The sequence below is a fragment of the Perca fluviatilis genome, chromosome 3 (genome assembly GCF_010015445.1).
Source record: "Perca fluviatilis chromosome 3, GENO_Pfluv_1.0, whole genome shotgun sequence".
Lineage (NCBI taxonomy): Eukaryota > Metazoa > Chordata > Actinopteri > Perciformes > Percidae > Perca > Perca fluviatilis.
In genome coordinates, this window is record NC_053114.1 from 8,848,590 (window position 1) to 8,874,679 (window position 26,090).

At 41.1% G+C, this 26,090-nt stretch overlaps 1 protein-coding gene across 5 annotated transcripts in view; it reads right to left on the minus strand.

Annotated features, from left to right (window-relative positions):
- LOC120555589 (cell migration inducing hyaluronidase 1) overlaps positions 1-26,090 on the minus strand; it is a 219,544-nt gene that overhangs the window by 88,989 nt on the left and 104,465 nt on the right. For all 5 annotated transcript variants that reach the window (XM_039794378.1, XM_039794383.1, XM_039794382.1 and 2 more), the window contains exons 3-6: positions 7,016-7,153; positions 5,572-5,710; positions 4,199-4,435; positions 1,677-1,856 (exon numbers count right to left, since the gene is read on the minus strand). In XM_039794378.1, coding sequence (XP_039650312.1) covers positions 1,677-1,856; positions 4,199-4,435; positions 5,572-5,710; positions 7,016-7,153 — 694 coding nt within the window. The remainder of the gene's footprint in view (positions 1-1,676; positions 1,857-4,198; positions 4,436-5,571; positions 5,711-7,015; positions 7,154-26,090) is intronic.

Consider the following 26,090-nt stretch of genomic DNA (forward strand, 5'->3'; position numbering starts at 1 on the left):
TGAGGTGTTTCTAATTTCCTGCTCCACTCATGTATATTTAATGCAGGCCAATACAACACCACCTTTAACTATGACCTCAATAATAAACATATTACTGAATTTACACATTTCCAAGAGTATAAACTTCAGAAAAGGTAGAATTAATGGCAGAGCTGTTGTATTGAATTCCAATAGATTGTACAAGTGTAGATAGGAGATAGTGTTTTGGAAATCCAAAAGTACCAAAAGGTCCCCAAAGGCTGCAGGGATTAATTAGAAACAGACAACTATACCCTGGGACTCACCCGACATTGTAACATTTGCTCATTAATTCACAGCGATCAATAAAAAGAATGCTCCAGACAATAAAGTGCTGGGGGCTTCAACAACACACATTTTCTTTCCCGACATGGTGTGAGCTGCAGCTGAATACCTACTGTATGAGTTTGAATTGGAAGAACTGAGAAGATAGTAGGTTTGTGCCGATCGGCGATCAAATTGTATGTCATCGATTGAAGGGATGAACGCCGATTGGTTTTTCCGACACGATATTAAGGCGGTATTAACTAATCTAACTTACTAACGGAACTAAGATGTTATAGAAAAAATAATCTATCTATGCCCTACTGTGCATTTACAGATGATTCTGGTGGAGCAGCAAGTCCGCCTGCTGAGCCGAGTTAATCAGCATGAGTGACGAGTGAATTTTAAATCCTTAATTACAATCCAGCCTCCCTGGCTTCCCGGCTGCTGAAAGGGGACGGCTAACAGCAGCTACATCAGGTTAGCAGTGACTACTGGGGGCTAAATTCCAGCAGCTAACGTAAATAATCGAGTATCCCTGGTACAGAGCCTCCCCTCCAACACGGCAAATAAACTACAGTTATTATCATTGTACATGTACAAGTATCTCTAAAGGAGGTAGATGAATAGCTAAACATTTGACATGCCAATCAACAGAGAGCAGGAGAGGGAGAAACCATCATTAACTGCTAAGATAAAGTAGCTAACACTTAATAGCGTGTAAACAACTGTGGGATTAGTGAGAACGTTGTTATGTTGAATAAAGTGATAAAAAGATCCTAATATAGTATGTCGGAAAAGTCATAGTATAGTATGTCGAAAAAAGTGTAAAGAAGCAATAATATAGTATATCAAAAAAGTGATAAAAAAAAATCATAATATAGTCTACGTTAATAAAACTCACAGTATTTGTCGAAAAAAGTCATAATATGTCACAAAAGTCATAGTATACTATGTCGTAAAAAGTGATAAAAATGCTATAATATAGTATTATGATAAAAATGTGTTAAGTGTAGGCCTACTGTAAGTCTGTGCTACCAACATTGCCATCTTGAGTTCAGCTTGCTTCACGTTTTCTGCCTATGTCTGTTCTTTCATGATGAAGGATGAAATCACCTGTGTGCCCTTATGTGCCTCTTCTGTGCGATGGTGCCGCTATGTTTTAATGTGCTGGGTAATGTCATTTTCCCCGCCGTGCACTACATTAAAATCAATGCGACACACCTTACAAAAAGCTTGGAGGTTGTCGATATGACTAGGTAAGATGCATGTAAATTGTTGCGCCCAACATGTTGACATTTATAGTTATATTATATTACATTTTTGATCATTAGTTTTGTGTTTGTTTGCAGGTGATGTTATTTAATATCAAAAACAATATATCAGAAGCTCACCGAAATCCCAGAGTGTTGATGTGACGGCTGCCCAGCCTGAAGAGGCTCTTCTTGGCAGAGTCCTCCAAGTTGTTGGAGCCCTCGTCATTGACCACCATGGCCAGTATGAGCCCCGCCTCCACTCCATCCACATACTTTGCAAGGCGGCGACTCTCATCCTTACTACGATATGTGTCAAACCTGTGGAGTGAAGGGAGGAACAGGGGAAAGAAACAAAATCAATATTGTGTCTTCCTTTCATCCTAAAACAAAAACGGGCCAGAAAACGCATTTTGAAAACCACTCCGCTTGTAAACAGGGTATCAACCTCCAACATAAATAATTATTATTTTGTGTTGTAAATGAAAAACCCAATTCCCATATTTAAGAACTTCATCATTTGGTACCTGCCAAGACCAGCGATCTGTGGATCAGAAATCCTCTTTTCTATTTACATTCATTTGCATCCTGTATAGGTGTTAAAAGGTGTTACTGAAAGGGAGAATTATCAATACACCGTTAAATGTGCCAGTATAGGCTGGCTCAGGTTTGCCTTGGACGAACTCTTAGTTATGGTGCTATAGTTTGATTGCCGGCGGACTTCCTATGACACACTGACCTCTCTCTCTCTCTCCATCTGTGTGCATTCATGTCCCAGTAATGCATGTTATGTGCTTTGCTGAGATCTTATAATCTGTCTAAGCACAGGGTTGTAATGAAGGAGACAAATATGAGTGTCAAACTCAATTTCAAAAAAGAACTGGAAAATGAGAATTTTTTTTGGTTAAGTTAGCTTCTTCCCCGGAGTCCTTGTGCTTTCTCATCTTGCAGGTTTCCTTGGATTGTGGTTGCACCTGCTGTCACGATCCTGCTTGACACCAACTGCTACCTTTATCATTATTAGTCATGTTTATATTTTTATTACTGCTATTACTACTAATACTGCTGTTATTATTATTACTATTGTCATTTGATTATATTCACTGTTACTGCTATAAAAGTATTAGTCACATTTCTATTATTATTATTATTATTATTATAGTTGTTAGGATTGTTATTGTTGTTGGTGTGCATCTCTCTTTCTCTCTCTCTCTCTCTCTCTCTCTCTCTCCCTCTCAATTTCTATGTATCATTTTGTTATATGGATTGTTTATGCTGTAATTATGCTGGTCTGTTCTGTACACATAACTCTATGTCAAGTCTGTCCGTCCTGGGAGAGGGAGTTGCTCTCCCTGATGTTTCTACCATTTTTCCCCGTTAAAGGTTTTTTTGGGGAATATTTCCTTGTCAGATGCGAGAGTCAAAGGACAGAGGCTTTTGAATGCTGTAATGATTGTAAAGCCCTCTGAGGCAAATGTGTCATTTGTGATATTGGGCTATAATAAAATTGAATTGAATAAATAAAGAATGTAGCTTCATGAAATATGAAATCTAAAATAACCTCTCATGAGCGCAAGAGCAAAACACCTCATCAAATATAAGTTAGACAACTGATGGCACCCATTAGTAAAACACTATCCCACTATAAAGCAATATTTGCTGTCTATAGATTTATAATTATTGTTTCATTGTTCTCTAATCTCTCACTGCGGTTAACTCTCTGCATATTAACTGCTGTTAACCATTTATTAAGTGCATTTTATGGCTGTCACCTTTAATAAGACAACGTCTAATGACAGTCAATTAGAGGAGAATGGATGCAGTCCAATGCCTTGCTTCCTGCTTAAAAAATTACAATCATCTAATTACCACAATACATTCTGTATAACAAATAATCTGCCCTGCATTTGGCGTAAAAAAATATGATGGTTAATTAAGCATGAACGGATATTAAGGATGATATCAATAGCTAAGTTTAATATCCCTGCATAAAACAATGAGCCTTTAGAGCACACGTGTTAACCTCAAGGCTCGTGGGCCAAATCCGGCCCCTCGCAAATTTTGATCCAATTTAGGCTCAGAATAAATTTTGGCCCGCCTAGTTGTGCGTCAAACCAAAAAGACGGGAACATTTTTGCAAACTGCAATTACGTATCACTCAAAGACGACGGGCAGATTTTCTGACTTTGAGACTCATAAATTCCCTAAGAAGCAGAGAGTCTTCATATTCAGGCTATGAAACAGGTTGTTGTGAGTCGGCAGTGTGGTGGCCTACTTTTGAAAATATAATCAGAATTTATTGTTTTGCTAAATTCTATGACAACTGAGGAACTTTTTTTGCTGACTTTTTAAAGGGCTTTATGTGGACCAAGTTGTATGTGAAAGCGCTATATGAGACATGCAATAATACAGTCAAAGATATTTTACTTTTTCCGATTAAATAAAATCATGCAAATAAACTGTATGTCTGGACGCTGATGTGATTCTCATTTTCCAGGTCCTTTGTGAAATTGAGTTTGACACTCATATTTGTCTCCTTCATTACAACCCTGTGCTTAGACAGATTATAAGATCTCAGCAAAGCACATCATTACTGCTTTAATTAAGAGTCTCATGATTGTTCAGCTGCCGGTACGCAGCCTCTACTGTGAGGCGACCCTGACCTGTCTTCGTGCAGCACCTCTCCAGTCTTGGGGTCGATGGCGTGGATAATGATACCTCGGCTCCCCCAGCTTCTCTGGAACAGGTAGTTGTTCTGGTTGCTCTCTCCGGGCTGGAGGGTCTTGTTGAGGAATGTCCATGACAGCTTCTTCTTTCCGTGGATCTCTAGTGTCCCTCCTGTCCCCACGCCAATGTACTTCCTCCCAAAGTAGCTGTGTTCCTCATCACTGTCATCCAATCTGAGAACAGTGTGGGAGAATTTGAAACATTTTAATAATATGTCTTTTCTGCTAGTAACACTTGAGGCAAGAAAGTATGCTTTAGTGTTTAGTGTATTTATGACCCTAATGTAGACATCACATGTCACCATATTTAAAAGGGCTTTTTATCATTTAGAGGATTTTCCAAATAATGGCAAAAAGGCATCCCATGAAAAGACCATTTTATTTAATTTATTTCAAAGACTGAGTAATTTCTTTTAAAACAGCTTTCCACGTTAGTTTTTAACAAATATTACTTATACAGGAGGAAATACTGGGTTTGATGGGGACAATTTTCAGAGGCAGATGAATCCACATTTGGTGTTCCAGTAAATATTTCTGGCATTTCATAGACATCCAGCTTAATATAAATCTCTTTTACATTAAATATGTAATCCATCAAACTATATTGCATTGATCATATCAGAGAAGGACCACATTGACAAAACTGACTTTTAATGATGGTTCCGACAGTGTCCGGATTTAACTTTTTTTACTCACCAGCCAAGTTGACGGATGGATGAAAAAAATCCAAGCATATTCTTTACAAAATATGAAATTGCTGCGGTTTTTGTAACATAAAACTTTCTGGTTTGGGCTGCAAGTCCTGCTGGTTTTCATAATGCTTTGTTTTGGAAGGCTGGCTAACTCCTGCCAAAGATCACCACATAATGGCTAATTAACTAGCCTGAGGTAAATGCTAACTAGTAAACAGAAGTGACGTGGTGGCTGGCGTTCGGTTGTGTGTGTGTACGTTTGCGTCAGTGAATGTTTGTGTGTGTGAAGCTTCGATGTGCAGACAGAACGTAGCTGCAGCTTCACCAAAATGAAGACTGAAAAACTGAATTATTTTGGTACAAACATTTACCCGCCATGTGGCAGGTAGCCGTCCGAGATTTGCTTGCCAAACAGAAAATCTACAAACATTTGGCGCTTGGCATGTGTTAATTTCGGACCCTGGGTTCAGAATATCAGATAACACGTAATTGATTGATTTAAGTAGTTAAACTGACTTAATAACCTTTGTTAATATGTTGATTAGCACCAATTTTGGAAAACACGTCGCTGCAATTGCCCATCACTGTGTTTTCATGCTAAACTTCATACAACTGTACCTTCCAAAAAGGGAAATGGTGAGGTTGCCTTTATAAGGACAGTCTGGGCTTCCAATGTGCAGCTCCCCTTTGTTCCCGATCAGAATGTGTTTTGTTCGAAGCAGTATGGCCCGGTTAGTGTCAGCAATCACCAGCTTCCCTAAAGGGGAGAGAGAGAGAGAGAGAAAAAAAAAAAAAAAAAAAGAGAGAGAGAGGATGGGTGGTGGTGAAGCCTGCTGGCAGCTTCGTCATGCCCCACTGCCCTCACACTGATCTTCCTACCATTTAAGGCCCTGAGCACACACACACGCCGGCACGCATCCACGCACACACACACACACACACACACACACACACACACACACACACACACACACACACACACACACACACACACACACACACACACACACACCTGTGTTAGCAGGTCTGCAGTGCAATGATTCCAGTTCAGTAGTGAAGTGGTGAGTAGCTGTTGTAACTTCACACATCATCTCCTGAATGTACTGGTGTTTTCTGAATGTTCAGGCAGCCTGGCTCACTTGAATGACTATATAGGTTTGAATGTTTCTAATGAGCTGCTAGCCAAACAGATGATGCATCAATGAGCCACTGATACCAGGCATTAATAAAACAGCTTACGATCAGCTGATGTGAGTGTGACTTCACTGGATGCTCCGTTGAACACTTAAAGGCAGGGTTGGTATTGTTTAAAAAGCTAGTAAGACAAGTTTTTTTTATTATAATTTTTAGGGGGGCTGAGATGAAATTTAGGGGTGATCCCCCTAAAAAGGGTCTAAAATCGGCAATGGCTGACACTTTTATCCAAAGCGACTTCCAGTTAAGGGAGAGGGAGGGGAACATGTTTTTAGTGGTGGAAACCGGAGCACCCGGAGAAAACCCCATGCAGACATGTGGAGAACATGTACACTCCAAACAGGTCCGGGACAGCCTGGATTCAAGCCCCTGTACCTTCTTGCTGTGAGGCCACAGTACTAACCCTTGGACCACCATGCTGCACCCCTTCCCTTGCCCTCGGGGCTCCGCCTAGCTGTATCCGCAGCCTTTTTAGTCACCGCTTTTTCAGCTTCAGTCTCTTTTCTTTCCCTTTTTAGCAGGGCGGGCGGTTGCAAGTAACCGCAGCAGTGGCAAATTTAGCTAAGTTTTCTTTTACATTCTCCAGTAGACTTGCACTAACTCGGCAAGGACTGAGCCTCTGTACATGGGGAGCACGGTCCACCAGGTGGGCTACCCAGGTGCCCCCAAGCAACGCCCACATTTAAGGAACCCAATCACATTTGAAGGATTTGATTTAAATCCCTCCATAACTAGAGCCCACCAACATATTCTGTTTCACATATAGAAATACTGTATTGTCACATCACATAAGATAAAGAAACTTTAACTACCATTTCACTGTGACTTTTATAGAAAACCAAACATAAGATGGATGAGTCTACCTTACCTCCATTAAGAATCTCAATGGAGTGGACCGTAGCTGAAGTTGTGAGGAGGACCTTCCTGCCGTAGCCGATCGTAACGCGGTGGTCTTCACTGTGTCCTGGCATCCATGGCTGCAGTCCTGGCTCCTTATCCGGACACACTGCAGAGACACAAAATCAGATGAAATAAGATAAGATAAACATTCATTGTCTGTTCACACAGAACATTTTGTTGCATCATCTGCTCCAACAATCAACAGATAACATAAAACATAAAAAAAACATCTGTATGGTCTCCCAACAAACATCGGACACACCTTTCCGACACACACACACACACACACACACACACACACACACACACACACACACACACACACACCAAATCCAAACATGTAATAATTATGTATATAATTATATATATTTATATATAATTATTTTCATGATTGCAGTCCCACAATGATACACAGAGATCAAATGTTCGTTTGGGGAGGTAGGGGGGAGTGTATAATCACAGTGTGCGTTGAGTGTGTGGGGGGGGCAGTCCTGAGTATGGGGGATGTACATCATACACAAACATTTATCTTCTAAAGACACATACAACTCATCAGTGGTGGAAAGTAACTGAGTACATTTACCAAGTACTAAGTACTAAGTACCTACAGTACTTAAGGGAGAAATCTGGCTGATCATTACCCGGAATCTTGATCACTAGATGTATCTGACTACTGTCGATAGGAAAAAGAAATGACCAAAATTGGTGCTAGCAAACTGGAGTTGCTGCAGCTAATGGCCAGAGCTCCCAGATAGCTAAAATGTCAGTTGTGGGGGCATGTTCTAAAGAGTGCCTTTGTGCCTCTTAACAGACACAAAATGCAATTAAAATTTCTGTGCATAAACAGGGCCCTTACGGGACAACAAGGTGCATTTTCAACTCAGACATTGTGAAGAAACCGTTTAAATTCAAAGTTTGTACTGTCACCTACCTCTTTTCCATTGGTCGCTTCACTGAAAGCCCAGAAGAGTCGATCACGGAGGTAATGCCTTCGTTTCCTGCAACAACTGAATTCCCACAGGACTTCAGCGCGAGACTAGAGCTAGCCTTCAGTAACGCTATTACTGTGCAAGCCACAGGCATCATTTGGACTATTTCCATGTAGTTACATAGTCACTGATATGGTCATAACTACTACAGTGCTCAATTACCTATTTTTGAGGGGGAAATAAACTTCAAGTTTTCGTCGCGAAGGCATGACCTCCGTGATCGACTCTTCTTGGCTTTTGGTGAAGCAACCGACGTAAAAAGAGGTAGGTGACAGTACAAACTTTGAATTAAACGGTTTCTTCATAATGTCTGAGTTGAAAACGCATCTTTTTGTCCCGTAAGGGCCCTGTTCATGTTGCACAGACATTTTAATTGCATTTTGTGTCTGTCAAGAGGCACAAAGGTACTCTTTAGAACATGCCCCCACAACTGGCATTTTAGCTAACTGGGAGCTCTGGCCATTAGCTGCAGCAACTCCAGTTTGCTAGCACCGATTTTGGTCGTTTTTTTCCTATCGACAGTACTTGGATACATCTAGTGATCAAGATTCAGGTAAAAATCGGCCACATTTCTCCTTTAAGTACAATTACTTTACTTGAGTATTTACATTGTATGCTACTTGATACTTATGTGCTACATTTCAGTGGGAAATAATGTTCTTTTCACCACACGACATAGATTTTACAGCTTTAGTTTACCTTTGAGATTAAGATTCTACATAAAATGACGTGATAATCTTATAAAATACATTGTATAGGATTAAACCAGTGGTTCCCAAACTTTTTGGCTTGTGAGTCCTCATATAAAGAAACATTGCAGATGTCTGAGTTGTTCACGATTACACCAAAGAGACATTTCCCCTCTCAACTTCTAAGATGGTTTCATTTAAATAACAGCTTGAGGCCCAAAGAGGTAAAATGATACTGTACTTTAGTTCACAAAAAATATCAGTCATCAAAACATACAATACAAATGTGTGTAGAAGAACACTGTTCTTTCATCTTTCCTATTCCATTAATCCACTCACAACCCCCCAGATTTGATAGGGGGCATCAGATGAGAACCACTAAAGTATATAAAGCCAGTACAACTACAGAAGCTCCACCTTGCAGCTACAACAGTAAAATGCAACTTATGCATTAATGCATTGTATTAACAATTTATTATTTAATATATAATAACATGCGGACACGCTCATATGATTTTCTGCAAAACAAATGCTTTTATTTTTGTTGTTCTAATTCCATTTTTGCCAATAATACTTCTGTACTGTTATGTCACTAGGATTTTGAATGTTGGATATTTTAGATTAAATTTTATATGTTGGTATTGGTACTTTTACCTAAAGGGACAATATGTCATTTTCTCAAATAAAACAATAGTTTGGCGACGTTGTGAAGTAGTGTGGGATCATGGGAATTGTTAGGTATGTCTCAATTCGGATACTTCCGTGAGGTCACTCACATGTAGTACACTGTTTACACTATGTACTCAAATTGCAAAAAGGTAGTGTTGTCTCAAATCGCAATATGCACTAGTCTTGCATTGCTAGACCTTCCTCCACAGCGCTGCGGAGGAAGGTCACTGAATAAATCTGTTTCACGTTAACAATTAGATTCTTTGGCGCTGTCCGGCGGACACAGGACACAGGAGGTGCTGCAAGCCAGGCTTGTGTTTATTTTTGCGCAACTTGTTTCTCTAAAAACTTGAGATCCAGACGTCCGAGACTAAAATCCCTCATTCGGTTAAAATTAGGGCTGTCAATCGAAACATTTTATCGCGAATAATCACATATTTTATCTGTTCAAAATATACCTTAAAGCGATATTTGTCAAGTATTTAATACTCTTATCAACATGGGCGTGGACAAATATACTTCATGCAAATGCAATAACATCAGGAGGATCTAAACACTGACCTTTGGGACACTGATAGAATTTCTAGCTCGCGTTGAAATATTTCAACAGATGTTTCTTGAACGAATTCACGTAATTTCCGCCACAAATGTGCGGCTTTGCATTGTATGTAATTGTTTCGCCGAAATCACACAAAAACACCAATGAATTGTCGAAGAAGGATCTGCATCTCCTCGTCCCGAACCGTTAAATGGGTTGGGCACAGGGGGAACTATAGACAACAATCAGCTACTTTTAAAGAAAAGGAAAACGTGCTGTTGTGACCTTGTCGATATTTTTTACAGCTGGAAAAATTGCTTTTTCACAGGAAAAATCTGAAATACAAAACACTTGGACATGTTTTTAAGGGGAAAACCAACTGTAAGTAGGGTACAAAAATAGGGTACAAAAATCTGGTTTGTGCCAGTCCCTCGCAATCAAAAAACATACTTCTTTCTGAGGCTGTTGAAAGGCACTGTGCTGCTTTGAAATAAATGTAACCATATGTAAGCTACAACACATCACATATTGATAAGATCAGCAGCATTAGTAGCTCAGGTTTGTCAATGAGTGCTCTCATTCCTCGTCTACTCTGTAACGTTCTCAGCTCCCCTACTATCTAATTGGGCTTAAAATAGCACACAAGGTTATTGGATTGTTCACTCAAGAGTAAGAGGGACTAATGAACTCATTTAGTTTGTGTCTGTTATTGTCAGCATAGCACTGAGACACTGTGTGTAACTGTCCAGTGTGCCCAATAGAGCTCCAATCTATTGCTCTGTGTTTTGTGTGTGTGTGTGTGTGTGTGTGTGTGTGTGTGTGTGTGTGTGTGTGTGTGTGTGTGTGTGTGTGTGTGTGTGTGTGTGTGTGTGTGTGTGTGTGGTGGTAACCTTATCTCCCTGCCACCCAATGGATCCGCCAATGACATTGACTGACCAGGGACCTGGTTGTCAAGTAGATTTCCCAGAGGGCTAACACAGATTGATAGGTGGTGACGTGCAATCAGCCGGCTTCTGCTTTGTGAGTGACGGCTGTTTGGCTCTGGAGGACTCTAAGTGTCTGTGGAGGTGTTTGTCTGCCGCCATGCTCTGACTCTCAGACACTGTTCTCTACCCTTCTCAAGTATATAAATAAACTATCCATCTTAGCATGTTGAGTCTGGGGAAACTAGCATTGTGTCCCAGTTGCATACTACTGTGAATGTCATGGTTCATTCTTGATCTTGGAAATGGAAAATAGGGCTGTGCAATTCATTGAATTTTGATCACGATTTCGATTCCGGCTCCTAATGATGACAAAACAATGTTATTCAGAAAAACGATTCTTTTTGCCATTACATTTGCAAGTAAACTCTTATTGTGTCTATTGCTCTGAAGGGGAATTTAAAAAGTTCAACGGGAAAAGTATTAAAGGTTAGCTACCGTTTATTTTCAACCTGGACCCTATTTTCCTATGCTTTTGTGTCTAAGTGACTGATGGGAACAACAATCTTTGACATAGGTCCAGTATTAAGCGAGATCACTGCTTTCGGCAGCGGCGAAACAAGCTACAATGTAAGTTAATAGGGCAATTGTCCACCTTGTATTTACCTTCACAAAAGTGCTTGGTTTGCCACTGACAGGCTCACATTAATATTCTAAGTGTCTGATAAGTGTCCCGATTTTGAGTTGCGTGTCCCGAGTCCCGACAAAAGCCTGTCGGGACGCTAAAATGTCCCGGTTTATACCAAGCACTATGAAATTGTCCCGGTTGTCAGCGATTACATAGCCAACGTGGTCTAATTATAGCCCGATCATTAACTAAACCCATGTAGAAAGACTAATAAAGCGTCCAGTGTATGATTTTAACAATGTGTGTGTGTGTGTGTCAGTCAATCATAGCAGTCTGCGTCTGCATAATCTGTGCAGCCGGTGTTACAATATATATTTGTAAACAATGCCTTTTCTTATGGCAAGTCAGCGGACGAGCGCTGGCTGGAAATGTTCGCGCATTTCAAAAGTAGGGAGATTCCGTTCAAAAATGTAGGTCTCCTTTGTCAGTTCGCCATGTGTCTACCGGGCACAAATGCTCCCGTTGAGCGGATCTTTTCGCTCATGAACAACACATGGACTGACGAGAGGAACCGCATGACCATTCTCACCTTAAAGGCGCTACTCGTCACACGGGCCAATTTTGCTGACACTTGTGCACAATTTCACAGTAGGCTTTCAGCCAACAAATTGATTCTTGAGCAAATTCACTCTTCTAACAAATATACGGAATGAACGTTTCCAAGGGAAGCTATCTGCTCTATCAAATGAGATTACATTTGTGTGTGTTGTTGGTTAGAATAACACTGGTAACACTTAACACGGTAAGGGTACATGAATTATCATGAATTCATGCATTAATTAATTGATGTATGTATTATGATGCATTATGTAATTAATGATTTATGTATTACTGCATTCCTTAATATCCCATGAATCATCAGGAATTAATGACGTGCTCATTCGTGACCTCATACATGAACAACACACCTAAAGCATTAGGTACGTGGGCACATCATTATGAATTATGATTTATTAAGCATGATCATGATTATTTATTTTTCTGCAAAAAACTGTGGTCATCACTGCGCAAATTCTGATTTGAACACAACTTGTGCATAATGATGTACCCACCTTACCTAATGCTTTAGTTGATGTGTTGTTCATGCATGAGGTCATGAATGAGAGGCTATGAACTCATGTCAATTCCTGATGATTCATAAGATATAAAGGAATGAATGAAGTAACGCACAAATCATGAATACATTCATGCATGAATTCATAATTCATGCACCCTTACCGTAAAGTGTTACCATAACTTTAGTTCAAGCCTGTGGCAGCAGTTCCAAATAATTCCTTTAGTGCCACGCAATGAAAAATACCTTTTCACAAAGTTTTTCACAAGTTCAGTGGGTGCATTTTCCAAAAGAATGCTTTAATTCTGAAAAATAAAGTTGGTCCCACACGAAACTCACTCAGTGTCTTTTATTATTATTTCTTAGATATGTAGGCTATATACCAAGAAAATTCATGAATATTAACTGAGATACCCCATTATGTTGTGAGAAGTAGGCCTACGTGTGCTGTTGGCAAAATTGTGTCTAAACTGTCTGTGTCTATGGCTGACCCGGGCTGGCACACGTTCACGTTAAAAAGCGCGTGGGTGCACAAGCACTTCGGTCACTTGCAAAGAGACTTCAGCCGGGGGGAGGAAGAGCCTTGTTAACATCGGTGAGGCGTTTTAACGCTGCAGACACCTCCGGGATTTCAGCGGAATGAAAGCTGACGAGGGCTCTTATCGTTAAGTGAGTAACATTAGCTTCTCTGTTTCACTGTTTGCTGTTTTCAACAGGTCAGTTTAACCTCGTCTGTTTGCTAATGTTTGTGAAGGCTGCTCCCAACTGGTGGGCTTTACAGCAGTAGCGACAGTTTGCTAATCTACAACCTAACTTGCGCTAACAACGTCTCTGCCATATATCCTTTGGTCAGAAGGGGTTGCTATGGCAATGCACGTCCATGAATCTGGGGGGCAGTTGAGTTCAAATATCAACAATCTCCGGGCAGCATCGCTTACTGCACTTTTAACTTTACATTCAAGTTTCTGCCACTTAACTAGGCTTGCCTCGCCTTGTTTTTCCTTCTTGTCTGCCCTGTGCTACTCTTATTTGGAAATAAGTGGATTTACTCATACAGACAGGCGACCCTAAAGTGGGAAATTTTTTGCATTTCAGAATTCTATGGCATATTAATATGTGAAGCCAACACTTAAATCCACATCCAATACCATTTTAAAACCCCCAGGATGTGCCCTAATCAAATCAAAAGAGAAATGCAGATAACACATTAACAAAAGAAATGACAGACATATTAGTGCTCTTAGCACAAGTTGTCTGACAAAATCTGCATCTTCCTAATGTGGGACAGTTGTGTCCCTAATCTGGGACACATGAAAAGTCTATGATAAAATCCAAAATCACACGTTTGTTTGTAATTCTCTAGGTTACGGATGGGTGAACATGGATAATTAAACATCATCAGACATGGTGTCCACTTGAGTTATCTTGGTGAAAGTGGCCATTGCCTTTCATCCTGCTCTAGAGAGTTGATGTAGGGACGTTTTAGCCCCGACCAACAGTTTTCCCTGAGGGATGATCTGCCAATACTCCTCTATGGCTCCTTTCATCCTGTCCTACCTCCTCTGATTTAGTTCCTTTCTCATATCCTTTCACCAATTCATCTCTCACTTTGCTTCGGCAATCTTTCCCTGTGTTTCTCCCCTTTGCCATTGTGATCTGAACATTTCATTGAATCAATCATTAGATGCATAAAATAACGTGGAATGGCTTTATTTACACACACACACACACACACACACACACCTGTGCGCGCACACCACACACACAACCTTAAAAAGCCAAAGACTAAAACTTTTTTTTGCCTGAAGAAGACCCAGCTGGGTCGAAACGTTGCATTTTTATATTAAATATGGGAGTTTAAAGCAGTGTTGCGGACATTACATTATTTTCGTTTTAAGTATTTTCATTTGTCCTGCACCTGCCAGAAAGTGGGATGTGCACACAGTTACTTTTATAAAAAAAGACTAAAACTTTCCTATGGCCTTAAACATCTGTAGTAACAGCATTCTTATATAGCATAACAACAATAAAAACCTGTTTACCCTTTTGACTGACTTTACCACTGTCCCACATTAGGCTAATCATACAGTTTTCGAATCCGCATTTCCTAAAGTGGAACACTAGGAATTTTTTATAAAAATATTAAATATATAGTTTATACATACAAAGTTTTACTATACTTCGATGGAAAAACATTTGATAAGACATTAGGCCAAAAGAATAGCAGGATTGTTTTGTTAAAAATGAATTTTTCCAGGGGCGCCTGGATCATTCACCTGGTAGAGCTTGTACCCCATGTTCAAAGGCTCAGTCCTTGTCGAAGTGGCCACAGGTTCAACTCCGACCTGTGGCCCTTTGCTGCATATCATTCCCCCTCTCTCTCCCCTTTCACATCTTCAGCTGCCCTATATAATAAAGGCCTAAAATGCCCAAATAATTATACTTTTTTTTTATAGTCGTTAATATCAAGTTTGTCAAAACTCTATGTCACTAGTTGTGACATAGCTGGTCTTCACACAAGGTGCTTCCTGTTTGATAATTGCTGCACCCTCATATATGACTGGACATTTTATAAGTCATGTGATTTTGATAACATGACACCACAGCTTAGGCCAACATGTGTTTATGGGGCACCTACAAACACTAGACCTTAAGTGTCCCACATTAGGCAGTGTCCCAGTTTAGGACAATTCACGCTATATTATATAAACCAAAGACAAAACTCTACAGCATACAGTAAAACGTTCCTCAGCAGCAGCTGTTCACACACACATTTTGGAGTGAGCGTCTGAAGTCAGCCCATGGAGATCTGAGGCTGCCACTTGCTTGAGTGTTTGACAGCCGTGAGTAAAACTGCTGAACCTGCTCGTTTGCTTTGCGAGAAAATCTTTTCAAATTCAGACAACTCAAAGAACTGTGCCTGTCCTTTGTCAGAAAACCATCAACAGGCGAGTCAGGGAGAATTATACCACAAAAGAAATCAGGAGAAGTAGAGACTTACGTGGTTTCTTTACAGCTCTAATTACAGGCGAGGAAAGGATAATAACTGACTGTAACATCGCAATGATTTATCCATCAAGAGAGCCGCCTTTGCTGCAGGTCTTCCCGTCTCTCTCTGCTTTTCTCTGTCACTATCTAAAAATAAAAAGCATAAAATGCCAAAAAAAAAGAGAGAGCTGTATTATTGTCATCAGCCACCACCTGGCGATACACTCAAAAGCAAACAGCCTACTGTGGCGTCATATTGTTGGTTTTTTACACCAGTGGAGCCGAAACAAACGAAAAAAGACTTAAGAAAAGTAGAAATATTGGAAATCATCAAGAATGGCTCCAGTAAAAGTAATTCAATATTGTAAAATAACAAAATACTCAACTCTAATGAGCTGATCTGGGTACTAAATCCTAAAGAACGTAAATCATTAACAGGATAGCAAGTAATTAAAATATTTAAATGTGTTGTTTCATCAGAGTGAATAAGAGGATTAGGAGACAGTTTAACCGGCCAGAAAGTGACAAAAACCAGGCTTCCAAAAGACTTTCAGAGTTGAGAGGAAGATGGAATCGAAGGCAATCACGCAATTCCAATCACAGATGCTCACACAGTGCAGGCTGGAGATGTCAAAACACCACTGTAGTGACTGGGTTGGGCTCAGTGGCTAGAGCAGGCGCACATATACTTGGAGATTTATGCCTCGACGCAGAGGTCCAGGGTTTGAATCCAACCTGTGACGATTTCCTGCATGTCTTCCCCCTCTCTTTCTCTCTCTCTCTCCCCTTTCTCACCTAGCTGTCCTGTCAAAATAAAGGCGGAAAAGCCCAAAAAATATCTTCTCTCTCTATATATCTATAGAATCTTAAAAAAAAAACACCACTGTGCAGCTTTTTCTGTGTCAAAGGACTGGCCATACGGGGAATATGGAGAGGGGGAATCGAACATAGGGTATTATTATACGCTGATGACTTACTATTGCTTGTCTCAAAGCCAGCCACCTCCCTACCGGAGGCACTTTCTGTGTTGGAGGTCTTCAGTCAATTCTCAGGCTACAAACTGAACTTGAGTAAGAGCGAACTCTTTCCAATTAATACAGAAGCTCTTAAACTTAATTATACAGCTCTTCAAAGTGGCGACAGATCATCTGAGCTATCTTGGGGTATGTTTTACCAGAAATTTTAAAAACCTATTTAGATCGAATTTCCTCAAATTGTTAGATCAGGCGAAGCAGATATTATTGAAGTGGTCTCCTCTGTCTTTTTCTCTCATAGGTAGAATAAATTCAATTAAAATGGCATTACTCCCAAAGTTCCTATACCTTTTCCAATGTCTCCCCATTTTTCTCCCCAAATCCTTTTTTCAGGCCCTGGACTCTTTAATGATTAATTATATTTGGAATGGTAAACACCCTCGGTTACGGAAAGCTTTTCTTCAAGACCCAAACAAACAGGTGGAATAGCCCTGCCTAATTTCCAATACTATTACTGGGCTGCTAACATCCGCTCTTCAGTGTTTTGGGGGCATTTTCACCTTGACGACTCAGCCCCAGTCGGGGTAACAATGGAGTCCAATGCTATTAGCCCACTGTCTCTATCTGCCCTCTTAAGTGCCGCACTCCCACTCTCTTCTGCTATTCCCAACAGTAATCCTGTGGTTAAGCATTCCCTTCGAATCTGGACCCAATTTAGGAGGAATTTTGGACTGCAGACTTTTTCACTTCTTAGCCCAATTGCAGCTAATCATTTGTTTGTTCCCTCGACGGTGGACGGTGCATTTAAGATCTGGCATAAAAAAGGCTTAATCTGCATTGGCAATTTATTTATTAATGATCTATTTGCTAGCTTTTCTCAATTGACGAATAACTTTGGTATCATAAAGACTGATTTTTTCAGAGTTTTACAAATTAGTCATTATATACAGAAGTTAATTCCCCAATTCCCTAATAAACCCCCAGCCAATCCTGTCAATGTGTTTCTTTCTGTTAACCCCACATTAAAAGGCACAATTTCGGTCTTTTATAACCTTATTTTGAAGTTGCATAGTCCCTCATTAACAGCTATAAGAACCATGTGGGAACAGGATCTAGGCTCTGCCTTCACAGATCACATGTGGGATTCAGTCCTGGATCGGATACACTCTACCTCCACGTGCGCCCGTCATGCTCTTGTGCAATTTAAAGTAGTACATCGCCTCCACATATCTAAAACCAAACTAGCTTGTATGTTCCCTGCCGTCGACCTGACCTGTCATAGCTGCAAGAGCGCACCTGCGTCACTCTTTCACATGTTCTGGATGTGTCCCACCCTAACTGATTTCTGAAGTACTTCACCATCAGATTGAGCCGAACCCTTTTACTTCCATTTTTGGCATTGCTCCCAATTTGGGTTTGCCTAAGGCGAAGCTAAAGGTATTGGCCTTCTCCTCCTTACTGGCTCGTAGGATTATCTTACTCAAGTGGAAAAACCCTGCTCCTCCTTCCCACTCACACTGGATTGGAGACATTATGTCCTGTATGAATTTAGAAAAAAATACGTTGCGCTACCCAGGGATCTGAGGATAAATTTGACAGAATATGGCCCCCCTTCTTGACATTTTTTGAGAAACCAACTACAACGATTTCAGAGTAGCTATCCCCTTCCCCCCTTTTTTATATATATGTTTTTTTATTTAAATTGTTATTATTATTATTATTTTAAGGTGTTTTTTTGTCATTCCGTACCTTCTCAACCTTTATGTTTTATGTATTATAATTTAGACTGTGTTTTAAACTATCTCTTGTGGTAATCCTTAATACAGGTTTGTTTGTAAGTGGGTGGGAGGGTGGGATATGGGGGGGTATGTTCTGGTTAAAAAGGGAAAAATATGCATATCCCATTGTACAGTAATTGTTTTTTGCAATATTGTAATTCATGACTGGCCATGTATATATCAAACTGCTAGGGGTAACATTTTGGAATAAAAGATAAAGTAAAAACCGATTGCTTTCATTCCAACTCATACACTTAGGAATACAAGTTTTTTTTATTAAATTTCTTATGACTTAAAAATGTCTTAAATGCTTAAATCTTAAATGCTCTTAAACTATTATTATTATACTTTTTGTGATTTTCTCTTATTTACATGCTGTTATGATGTCGGATGTTCATGTTAAACAAAGTTCCGAAACTTGAGTTGAATGTATGTAAAAATGCTCCCTGCAAGACAAAAGCCCAGGTTTTAGTCTGCTTTGAACGCTTTATATGGAATGGGTTGTTTTTACTTTCCCGACTCGTCATGGATGTCTAATAAGTAGATAGATAGATAGATAGAATAGATAGATAGATAGATAGATAGATAGATAGATAGATAGATTTTCATTGATCCCAAAATGGGAAATGACGGTGCTCCAGCTGGAAAACATCAAACACACAGCACCCATACAGAATCTACATTAAATAATAAATAGCATAGAATAAAAGAAGAGATGGAGAATGTACAAATGTATATACAAGTTGGGAATAAAAATGTACAACTACTTGAATATTATTAAAGTAAGTAAAACCTACGTTTGTGCAAGTTGCACTATAGTGCAGTATTGTGATCTTTATGAGTCTTATCTAACACTTAATATATATATTAAGTACACTAAGAATACACAAAAAAGTTGTTGCTTTGCCATTGCCTGTGGTAGCACAACCCAGTCTCACGGCAGTTCGTGAAAAATGTATTTATTCGTGTACACGGACACGTTTATCTCCTTTTTTCGTGATGGTCAGCACGTTTTTTTCCCGTGATGGTCAGCACGTTTTCTCACAGAATTCCGTGAAATGAACATGGCCCCTTAAGTTAAGGAAAAGGTCGTGGGTGGGCTTACGTTTCCATGACACGTGGGACAACAACAGGACGGTTGGGTTTAGGAAAACAATTATGGCGCCGCGGGACAACAACGGGACGGTTGGGTTTAGGAAAATAAGAACGGGACAGTTGGGTTTAGTAGAAGAAGAAAGTGACGTTTGGGTTTAGGAAACATGACACGCGCACGATCCCCGGTCTCCTGGGTGAAAGTCCTGTGTTGTTTGACCCATCCACCACCCTGACGAACCTCCTTATGCGGATTTTCGGCCTTTCATAATACTCGCTACCGTAGTCACTCTTAATGAATCGTGCTGTAATCACGAAAGATGCAAGACTGTGAGACTGGGATGGGAAGGAATGATTTCTTGTAGCGGTCCTTGCGACATCGAAGCTGTCGGAGCCTCTTAGAGAAGATGCTCCTCTATTGTACCAGTGTGGGGTGGAGAGGGTGGCATTTGAAGGGACAGCTTCAAATATCTCCTCTTTGCAGCCAGTAACAGAGCCAGCCTTCCTGATCAGCTTGTTCAGTCTGTTTGGGTCACTGGCTCCGGTGCTGCCCCAGCAGATGGGTGGGTGGAACAGAGCGCTGGCCACAACAGACTGGTAGAACATCTCCAACATTCTGCTGCACGCGTTGAAGGATCTCAGCTTCCTCAGAAAATAGAGTCTGTTTGTCCCCTTCTTGTAGACAGCAGTGCTGTTGATTTTCCAGTTCAGCCTGTTGTCGTTGTTGACACCCAGGTATCTGTAATCCTCAACCTCTGCTGTGGGCTGCAACTCCAGGTTCAGCATGATCCAGCACCATTTTAATTGACTTTCTTAAATCCTGGGTTGGCACCAATGGAACACATCTCTCGCCATTAAACATGCAGCGTATTTACATTCAAAGTCATGCATTCTTGGTCACCCATTCTAAGTACTTCAACACAAAAAGCAAAAAGAAAAGAAAGAAAGAAAGAAAGAAAGAAAGAAAGGGAAGGCTTTGGAACATTAAGATTTGAAATTGGAAGTCTGAGCAGTGCTGTATTTGTGTTCACACAAAATGTGTTTTTCAAGTACACTGTGGTGAAGCTTGAGTGAAATGGAGAGGAAATGAACTGATGGAGCTGTCTCAACAAAATAAATCCATCTTAACAACACATTTGCTAATGTGCTGAAGCCTGCTTAGTGCTTATATTTTTCACACAGTATGCACATTTACATTTACATATTTTTTGCTTAATGTGTCTGACTATGAAGACTGTCTCTATACCCACTATCATCCTTATTTGCTTTTATGATTAGTCTTTGATGTATTCTTTTGCTGTTTCGCTTTGAATGTCCCAAATTCCAGATAACAGGCATTATTAAATTAATGAAATTCCAAAGCAAATCAGTGTCTGACCATTTCTGGAACTTTCTCAAACCAACTATCCAGCATTCACATGTTGTGTGTGGCTGTTCAAAACAACTATAAAAACTTTAGATTTCTTGCATGGTCAGACAAAAGTGTGGGCAAACTAATTGTGTTCGAGCATTGGTACTGTTGGTCACTGCTGCTGTGTTTCTGCACTGCAACACGTTCTCATCCCAACTCGTCACATACTCAAGGTTTGCCATTGGCGTCACTTATCACTGCACTGGGTACACCTCAGGGATGTATAAAAAAACCTGGATACAGCGTTCAAGGCGGCGCCCTGTGTATTCCTATGAGAGTTGCTCAGTGGCGCATGAGGTCAAAAAAGTTTAATTTCCATGTATAACATAACCTGGATGATCAGCACTGCTTCCCCACTACAGGGCCTATGGAGCAGGCGCACTAGAGACCGATACTTCCTGTTTAGCGTTCTGCTAACTTAAATTTAATTGTGCAGCTCTAAACCTTTCCATGTTATCGGACCAAATGGGTCAAATTCTGAAAATGTATCCACTGATTTACAGACGTCTCTTTCGCCAAGTAAGTCCATGGGAAAAAGTCTTTTTGCGCCACAGGGCATCACGTGGTGGGCACGGAAGTTGTAATTCCAACCCCTGGTACCCCTGCGCGTCAAACTGTGATGCTCTACTATATGGTCGCAAAAAGGGAAACACGTTTAATTCAAACAAAACTATGTAAAACCACTTAGTTAGGTTTAGGAACAGATTGTGATTGGGGTTAAAAGAAGTACATTTGTAACATAACTAAAATTATGCAAAAGGTCACCTGTCAATCAAAGTCAGGCCAGTTTTGAATTTCTTAATTTGTCTGCATGATATCAGTGTAATAATGGTCCTATTCAACAGACATAGGGTGTCAGCTATGACAATGCGTGATTGTATCCTGTGGGGACAACCCGTTCTTACTCCGAACTCGTATAATACCGAAGCTTGGTCAGTGGCTCTCAATTACCGATGCAAAAATCCCCCTTTAGCGTCTGTACGGGACGCAACTGGCAGAGCAGCAGCTCGATGGCGGCACTGTAAGATGACATAGTATTAAGAGAGACAACGGTAGCGAGTAGTATGAAAGACCGAAAATCTGAATAAGGAGGTAGGTTGGGCTGGTGGACGGGTCAAACAACACAGGACTTTCACCCAGGAGACCGGGGTTCGCATCCCGTTCTTGTGTCACTGAAACAGACATTGTAACTCCACCAACCATCTTTTCCTAAACCTAACTGTTCTGTTCTTATGCCGCATGTCAGTTAAACGTACGTCCCGATCCAGAGCATCAAAAGGTGACGCCAAGAGTCCCGACCAAGTGCGTCTAAATATGACGCTAAAGGAGACTTTTTGCGTCATTAATAAACGTCAAAGGCAACTGACCAAGCATCGCCTTTTTGATGCCATGGGGATAATAATGTGTTGGTGTGGAGCATCATAGTTTGGTGTCTTGAAAGCGTTGCGAGGCGACAATGGAAGAATTACCACATCAAAATGATTTTTTCCTTCTCTCGCCAGGTCTTAGCTTTGCTCCATGATACATGGCTGTTGTGAAGGTGAACCAACCCTTTATTACCAGGTTATTTATAAATCCTTATCTGTTACCAATAGAATATCACACACATGAGCATAGCTATGGATACTGTAGCTATAATAATCCATGTGAAGGCTGCAGGGATTTGGCTTCAGCATCACGCCGTGCTGCATTCAGTGTCTCAGGGACTAATCCATCATAGCTCTCGACAGCTGCTGTTGTTTACATATGGAGCAGATGCTACAGGGCTACACTTGGGTACACTTCACTGCAGATGTTTCATTGACATAATGTACAGTGATGAGTCACACACACAATGTAACCAGCCATGATAAAGTGATAAAGGCAACAGAGAGCTGACTGCAGAGCAGAGAGAAGTTCAGTGGTCTGCTAAAGGTAGTGCTTATCTTATCACAGACTCAGTCACATGTATAACAGACTACACTTTAGAGCACTTTTTACACCACGTACCACTTAAAATTATTGAAAATATTAGGCTCTCTAAGTACCACCATTTTGGTACACGTTAAAATAGAGTAGCATAGGCCTAACCTTAGTCTCGCTTTGCCAGACCTTCCTCCACAGCGCTGCAAAGGAGGGTCTGGCGAGTCCCCACAGTAATCCAGGATGGGAGAAAAGCGTGCTCTGGTTTATTGGCATTTCTTCAAACCAATCGCAATCATCATAGGCAGCACTAAGTGCTGCACGGAGTCCAGGTGCCTCGGGAAGAAACTTGTTTTTCAGCCGAGACGGCTGGAGAATCCTTGTAGGCGGCCTATGCCCCAGTAGGGGAAAATAGGCAGAAGAAGAAAAAGCAACAAAGCAGGCCTGCTTGGTTCTTTTAGAGAATGATTGTAAAGATTTACAAATAATATGTTTACAGGATTTATTCTCTAATTGGGACGTTTTGGGACTGATTGGTGGGATTGCTGTGGACAAAGTACACACAGAGATACACTGATAAGAGCAAATGATGATTCAACCATGTATCCAGCTAATTTAAATAGCTCACGTTACTGTATTGTGTGAACAATTAACTTAATTTAATATTGTATGTGGCATTTTCAAATGTTTTACCAAAACAAGTTCCTTCCCGAGACTACATTGTAGCGCCACCGTCGCTGCGTCCAAAACTTTGCGCCACCCAAGACGATGAAGTGATTGGTTTAAAGAAATGTATGTGTGGTGTAGCCAGACCTTACTCCACAGCACTGTGGAGATAGAGCTGGCAATGCGAGACTACAGACAGACAGACAGACAGACATATAAACACCTGGCAAAGTACTCAAAACCTCTTCAGTGGTAGTTCCCGCCAAAGTAGCTTTCTCCAGAACCACATTTTGCCATGCTAACACACACACACAGTGGTGGGCTGTCAGGGCCATCAGGGCCTTCTCTGCTGGCCCTGTCAAAATCAAAAATATATTTTTTCATAATTAAATTAATGTGTGTCTAAAAATCAATTACTTTTTCATTACGTTACTATATTTCCAGAAACAATAGGTTATTTTTTGTGAGTAGCTGGATTTTCCATGTCATCTAAATGCATCACAGCTCCATGGACCAGCACTAGTAGCATTGCTAGCCTTTCGTTGAAACCAACTGCCATTTCCCATTTGATTATAACTTTGACTGACGTGTGTCATCAGCCAATCAAATTTTGATGTGTAGTGACAGAACGCCCCATGGGCCCAGCATTGTGTCGACGCTAGCCCCCGCTGATGTCATCAACGAAGTTTGAACCTTTTAGCGGGTTGTGAGTGAACCAGGAGTGAACTATGGCCGTTGCCTTCACACCTCCTAACGATCCTGTTTCCGATCTCCTTCATGTGCCTTTTTCAAGGCGATCGTTTGGAGAGAAGAAAGAAATAATTTTAAGAGGAAGACCTACACCTAAGCTGGATGGGCTGACCAAGGCTGGCAAAGGTTTTGTGCGGCACTTCACTGAGGGTAACTACGACCGCTATGACTGGCTAACAGCTAGCACCGAGCGGAACAAGCTATTTTGCTGGCCGTGTTTACTTTTTAATACCAGTGAGGGAACATGGAACACCACAGGTTTTAACAGCCTTAATAGCTTCACCAAGGCAGCTATCAAACATCAGGCATCCGAGCGACACCTCACAGCGGTGGTACATTTGAAGACCTTTGGTGAGTCCAGGTGGATTTGCAACTGGATGAGCAGCGGAGAAGAGAGACAAGCCTGCACAATGAGAGAGTGAGAAAAAACCGGGACATACTGAAGCGCCTCGTTGATTGTGTCATCTTTTTGGGACAGCAAGAATTGTCTTTCAGGGGACATGACGAGGGGAAAGAGTCCCTGAATCGACGTAATTATTTGGAGCTATTATCTCTGCTATCAGAATATGATGCTGACTTGCGACACCACCTTGCCACGGCCACCGTTTTTATGGGAACATCTGGGAAAATTCAAAATGATCTCATAAATGCTGTTGCTGAGGTGCTAAATGATGCCATCAAAAAAGAGATCAACAACACCAAGTTTGTCGCAGTTATGGTGGATGAGACCACAGATTTCAGCAACACTGCACAGCTGTCATTTGTACTTCGGTACGTTACTGACACCGGAGTAAAAGAGAAAGAAAGAAAACGAGCTCATGAAGTACTTGAGCTTCAGTACTTGAAGTGTTGGGCAGCTACGATTGCAAAACAAAGTTAGTGGCACAGTGTTATGACGGAGCCGCTGTAATGGCATCGGGACTTAATGGCGTACAGGCGCGCGTAAAAGAAGAAATCCCTCAGGCTCTGTTTGTGCACTGTTTCGCACACACATTAAATCTGGTGATGTCTCAGGGAGCATCAAAAATAAAGGACTGCAAGATTTTTTTTGCAAATCTGGGAGGATTGTCTGCATTTTTTACACGTTCTCCCAAGCGAACAAAACTGCTGGATGAGTTTTGCGAGAGGCGGCTGCCGCGGGTCTCTCAGGTGAGATGGAACTTCAACTCCAGGTTGGTGGGCACAGTCCACGACAAAAGAGCTGAGCTGGTTGTGCTTTTCCAGCACATCCTCGATCACGCAGAGGATTTTGACCGTGAAACGGTACATTGTGCATCAGGACACTTGTCACAGTTGAAAAGCTTTGAGTTCTGTTTTTTTCTCTTTGCTTTTATTGGAATTTTTGACATTGCTGATGTGCTCTTCGGAATACTGCAAAATAAGAGCTTAGACGTGCAGTTCAGTCTCGCCAGAATTGGGCATTTTTGCCAGAGTCTTGAAGATGAGCGTGGAAAATTTGATGCCATCTATGAGAGGACCGAGGAGGCCGCGGGACAGCCGAGCGCAGCTAGAGGCCGAACAGACCCGCACGCGCACTACAGACAGCTACACACAGCGCTAATCGACAGCATCATCACGCAAATCAGGAATCGATTTGAGGATCACAAGCGACTACTGTTTGTTGCATTGCTGGACGCACAGCTGTTTACAAAGTTCAAGCAGACATTTCCCGAAACAGAGCTGAGGAGCCTGGATGAGAGCTACGGGCGCACAGTTTGACCTGGGCAGACTCAGAGCAGAGCTCAAAGTGATGTACAGCATGACAAACTTTCAGGGAAAGATTCCAAGTGACCTACTGACATTTCTGAGGAGCACGAGGCTTGCAGTCAGCATGCCACAGCTTTACACCCTCACATGCTTGATCGTGACAATACCAGTGTCCACCGCATCAGTTGAGCGATCTTTCTCAGCTCTCCGCGCATCAAAACATAT